Source organism: Sinocyclocheilus anshuiensis, unplaced genomic scaffold (genome assembly GCF_001515605.1).
Source record: "Sinocyclocheilus anshuiensis isolate Anshui unplaced genomic scaffold, SAMN03320099.WGS_v1.1 scaffold997, whole genome shotgun sequence".
NCBI classification, from domain to species: Eukaryota; Metazoa; Chordata; class Actinopteri; order Cypriniformes; family Cyprinidae; genus Sinocyclocheilus; species Sinocyclocheilus anshuiensis.
Window position 1 is genome coordinate 2088295 of NW_015555715.1, and position 5688 is coordinate 2093982.

General features: G+C 38.2%; 1 protein-coding gene across 1 annotated transcript in view; it reads right to left on the minus strand.

The window, feature by feature from the left end:
• Positions 1 to 4292: 4292 nt before the first annotated feature.
• The window catches only part of LOC107672293 (alanine--tRNA ligase, cytoplasmic-like), a 21217-nt gene continuing 19821 nt past the window's right edge, over positions 4293 to 5688 (minus strand). The window contains exon 21 of the mRNA XM_016465429.1: positions 4293 to 4853. Coding sequence (XP_016320915.1) covers positions 4674 to 4853 — 180 coding nt within the window. The 3' untranslated portion in view covers positions 4293 to 4673. The remainder of the gene's footprint in view (positions 4854 to 5688) is intronic.

Genomic DNA, 5688 nt, shown 5'->3' on the forward strand with positions numbered 1-5688 from the left:
TGACGCACTCCAATATGAACACATGTGAGCAATATATTAAGTACATGAGGAGTACGTTTAGAAACCAACGCTAATAATGGTGTGGTGATTGTTCTAGAGATGCATTGTGAACAGTGGTAGAGCTTCATTGTTGATCTTCAGCACACTACTCTTAAATGTAACGTAATAGTGTTATATAATGGAAAACGACAGAAAAAAGCATTAGATTGTGAGAAACCGAATATAAGCTTTCATTTATGAAGCCTGATGTATTGTGATACAATTTATGACTAGATGACAGACAGATCTTGAAGTTATGGTGGAATTCATTGATGAGCGTTTTCTTAAAGGCATAGACACTCCTTTGCTGCTGTTCAGTCATTTACCATTAACAATAGGTGATTTTTTTTTTTTTATTGTAAAATTTGTGTAGTTTTCCTTGTATAATTTATTACATTATAAATGTTGAAGACCATACAAAGGATAAGCAGAAAGATCCGCTTGACTGACAAGTGCTTTCTACAGAGCCGCTAAAGGGACATAGTGATGGGGGAAATATACAGATGGGAGTAAAATTATATTTCAATGCGTTCTCTTGTAAAAAAAATTAATTCCCACCTGAGAAACTTTGTGTTATTTTGAAAATATTTGCGTTCCCCAGAGAAACTTTGGGTTAACTTGCAAAATGCATTACCCAGAGAAACTTCGCTTTACTTTGCAAATTATTTGCGCTTCCCGAAGAAACTTTGTATTAGCTTGCAAACTTATGAGTTGTTTGTATGTGAACTCTCTAAGAAGAGAGCGAAGCGAACAAAATTTTTGTTAGGAAATGCAAAGTTTCTCTGGGAAAGCTAAATATTTTGCAAGAGAACACAAAGTTTCTCTGTGGAATGCAAATTATATTTCAATACTTTTGCGTTCTCGTAAATATTTTGTGTTTTCCCCGAGAAACTTTGTGATTGCTTGCAAAATCTTTGCCTTCCCCCCAAGAAACTTTGTGTTAGCTTACAAACCTTTTGAGTTGTTTGTGTGCGAACACAAAGTTTCTCTGGAAAACGTGAAGGTTTTATGAGCGAACATAAGTTTTGTGATGGAATGCGTTTCTCTGGGAAGAGCAAAATTATGCAATCTAACGTAAAGTTTCTCTGGGAACAGAACTTTCAACGCTTTTGTGTTCTCTTCCAAAACGTTTGTGTTCCCTCAAGAAACTTTGCGTTAGCTTGCCAAATGTTTGCGTTCTCCCAAGAAATTTTGCGTTTGCTCACAAAACTTTTGAGTTGTTTGCATCCAAACTCAAAGTTCCTCAGAGGAATGCAACGGTTTTACAAACAACTCAAATGTTTTGCGAGCAAAACCAAGTTTCTTGGGAGAACACAAACATTTTGCTAGCTAACGCAAAGTTTCTCTGGGAACACAAATTAGCCTATATTTCAATGCTTTTGAGTTCTTTTGCATTCTCTCATAAAATGAAATAGCCTACTGAACTGAAATATATTCTTTCAATCTCATATTTTTTCCATCACCATGTCCCTTTAGCAAGTCCGGAGCTTTCTGCTTCAGCCTAGTCTAGTTTCATGTGCAATAGTTATTTTTCAAATTGTAGACATATCAGCTATTTCAGTGTGTAAACGCACACACGTTACATGCTTGTGTGCCTTGTCCTCGCTTCTGGACACGTCCTCTCTCCAGAGCACAGCTAACCTCATTAAAAGACGCATAAATACATGCTATTTTTCCTTTAGTCTTCTTACAGAGCATTTATTGACACACATTCACGCTCACACAAATCTGGCCTCTAAAATAGGGCATGGATCGTCTACCCACCAGCTGTCCTCCACCCACACATGATTCACGGCTTCTCCTGCTCCGCCACTTCATCCTCTTGTCTGTTCTACTTTGAGCTAAGCTGAGCGCCGTGCCTTCGGGATCAGGGTGGGAAAAGCTCTCTCACCTGAAAACCTTCTCCCCTCTTGATTTTAAGAGCTACCTACCTGCATTCACTGTCACTTCGTTTAAAAGTCTCTCGAATCCTTAGAAAATGTGGCACACAAAGTGCTTTTATACATTGTCAATAAATGTCTTTTGACGGTTATATAGCCTACCGGGTGAATATTAAATGCACAGTGCTGCAGTGGCTTTATTATATTTAAGCTTATTCTGAGGGATTATTATTGGGCGTTTCACAGTGAAATTCTAATATCACGGATTTGTAGGATGGCTGCCCTCTCAGAATATTGAGATGCGCAGTTGGTCGCCAAAGAGTTTTATTCCATTACTAATCCTCTTGTTTTTGTTGTTAGATGTTTATGTATTGTTCAGAAAATATGGATTAAGGAAAATAAGTTGGCTCGTGATGTTCTTGTATTAGCCTCTTAACAGTATCCATTAATCCTAGATGGTACTAGTTGGCCAGGAGGGACGTTTCTCTTGTTTTTGTGCCACAGGAGGATTGTAGCCTGCTGAGTGATATTCAGGCAAACATACTCAAACAATTTATGAAAGACTACATTATGTCCACCTTCTCCGTTCTCTCCATTTGAAATGTTCTGTGGCCAAATTGCATGACGAGATCAATTCCAAATTGGCTTGTTTTCTTTATGCTGCTCTTGCCAACATTCTCAGCACTAAATTATCGGTCTTTGTGGATCCTTATGGTCACATTGAGAGAGCTTTTTCTAGGACTTTGTATCATCTTTTGCTGAATTGTTTGTAGGATTATAGGATGCAAAGCTGAAAGCTGTAAAGTACTGAGTGAGATGAATATTCCTGTTAAGACTGAACTGCTTGATTTTTGTTCTTTGCTGCTTTTTCCACGATCATACACATGATTGTGCCTCCAGGATAGATATGTTGATTGAATGATGCAATTTCATTTTGTTTTCTTGACCTTTTTGAAAGGCTTTATGGTAGATTCCCCTATTCCATTTGAAGAAATAATTAATAAAACAATAAAATGGCAGCAAAAAACCTGACATGAAGTTAAAAATGAGGCTACAGTATTTAGACTCCACTTTCAACTTAATGTTGAATCCTGTTCTTCATGAAGGAACACTTCAGCACAGACTGTACATATACTAACTGTGCCACTGTGTTTGCTCTCATTAACTTCTCATTAGTGTTGATATAGTGACTCTTGGTCAGTGCGCTTTCTTTCCTTTCACAACCTCAGTCTTTGTGTAATTATGGACAGTTTTTATGCTATCTTTATGCTACAGCAAGAAATAAACATGTTTAAAAATGGTTTGTCTCATTGTGTCCAAGAACGTTATACAAGTAAACAATTTTGCTCCTTGTCAGAGCTGCTTTATTTGATGCAGTACATTTTCATTAGAACTTCAGTATTGAACTCATGATTTTATGGAAATAAAATGTCATCAATTTTTACTACTATGGTTTACATGCTTTGCAGCTTCTAACGTGGAAAATCTGGCATTCAAAAACATCCCAAGTTTCATTTTATTCTGGTAAAAAGTTTTCTTGATGCTATCACTTTCCATCCCGTTTTCTTATGTAACAACGCTTAAACATAAACATCAGTAATTAACAATGGATTTGTTGAATTCCGTGATGTTTTGTGACATGTTTAAAACTTTACACCCTGATAATCATAATTTTAAGTTAACTAAACTTCAAGTTAACACCCCTTTATAAGCTAACCCTGAATCCCTCTCTAAGCAATGACTCACTTTAGCTTTCATGCTTTTTGTCCTCTTGCCATTGTGTAGTTATATAATAATGTGTTTGAGCTTGACTGGAGCATTTGTCTGAAAGTCTGGCACACCCATTTATAGAAATTACAGGCCTATTGTTTTAAATGAAAGTGATATAAAGAGTTCAGAATGTATCATATAAAAATAATTTTATAATGATGTTGATTCAAAATACGTTCAAATGGTTGAGCACCTGTAACCAAGAATGTAATAGTAGTACTATGACAGTTAAGGATCTCTAACCTGAATTTGATGATTCATGTAGTTAGAGTTGACAAAAATCGCCAGATAGTGTATTCCGTTAACAATCAGACGCATATACACGACTCCACAGAACAACGAAAAATCATTTATGCATTTGAAACAATTTTTTATTACCATTAACAAATGAAACATTTCATGTGACAGGTGATTAATGGCTTGTTTTCCCAAAACAGATGCTAGAGCTAGTGAAAGGTTAACAGTGTTGACATGATTTTTCCTGAACCATTATATGACATTCCTCCTGTTAAAGAGACAGACCAACAATTCTACAAATGTAATGGAAAATCTTACGATAAAAAGACACCTTCTAATAGAGTGATGATGAAAATTTTCTTCCTCATCATATGCTCAGAAAGATAACAATGGCCATGAGGGCGATTTGAGCTAGCAGAACAACATTAAACTGTGAATCTAAATGTAATAATCCGATCAGAAAGCATGCACAGCCCATGTGCATCAGAGAGTCAGGACGGTTTGATGGATAAGTTGAACCATCTGCAATACCCCAATTTACTGAAAGCGCCGCTATACATTCCCCTTCCTATCCATAATTCACAAATGACACATTTCTGTACAGTTTTTACATTTTCCAGCCTGGAATGTCCAGTTTAAAAAATCATCAGGCAGAGTTGGAACAGGACAGGAGGAAGGTTAAGACCAAACTAAAGACCTCTTTCCAGATTAAACCTCACCTACGCAGCTACATCTCTCTCTCTCTCCTTAATTTTCACCCAGTTTGAGATGGGCAAACTCATTGGCCAGCTGCAGAGCCTCCTGTATGCAATGTGTGTTTCTACCCGTGGCCTGGGCAGACATGTCTTTACCACCTCCTTTTCCGTCCAGCAGAGGGCACACTTTCTGAACCCACTCGCTGGCCTTCAGGCCTTGGTTTGCAACATCCTGGAAACGCAACCAGAGCAAATTGGTGATTTTAAATTGCTACTTTACATTTGCATTATTGTGTCTACTACCATGCAAGTCAAAGTAATATTTAACCAGCATTAAATGTGAATACAAATCAAATGTGGCATCTGAAACACATTTTGGGCCCTATTTTAACGATCTAAGCGCATGGTCTAAAGCGCACGGCGCAGGTGCACTTAGGGCATGTCCAAATCCACTTTTGCTAGTTTAAAGACGGGAAAAACGGCCTATGGTCTAAAAGGGTTGTCCCTATTCTCTTAATGAGTAATGGGTGTGTTTTGGGCATAACGTGCAATAAACCAATCAGTCTCATCTCCCATTCCCTTTAAAGGGGTCATATGATGCGATTTCAATTTTTCCTTTCTCTTTGGAGTGTTACAAGCTCTTGGTGCATAAAGAAGATCTGTAAAGTTGCAAAGACTAAAGTCTCAAATCCAAAGAGATATTCTTTATAAAAGTTAAGAGTCAGCCACGCCTACCTAAAACGGCTCGTTCTAACGGCTCGCCCCCACATACCTACGTCACTATGTGGGAAGATTTGCATAACACCGCCCAAATGTTCACGCAAAGAAAGAAGGCGTAACTTTTATTCTCGCTGTAGTATTGTTGTTGCCGCCGCCATGTCGTGAAGGCGCTGTGTGTTTCGTTGTGAAAGCGAAACTACTTTGTTTGGCCTTCCAAAAGAGGACGATATCTGCTTCGTCATGCCTAGAGCTGATCCGTTCTGGTTGCTGAGGAAATACATCAACTTCGCGCTGTCGATCTCCGGACCGGCTTTCACCGTGGACGAAGCGGAGTCCAGCCCGGGGTC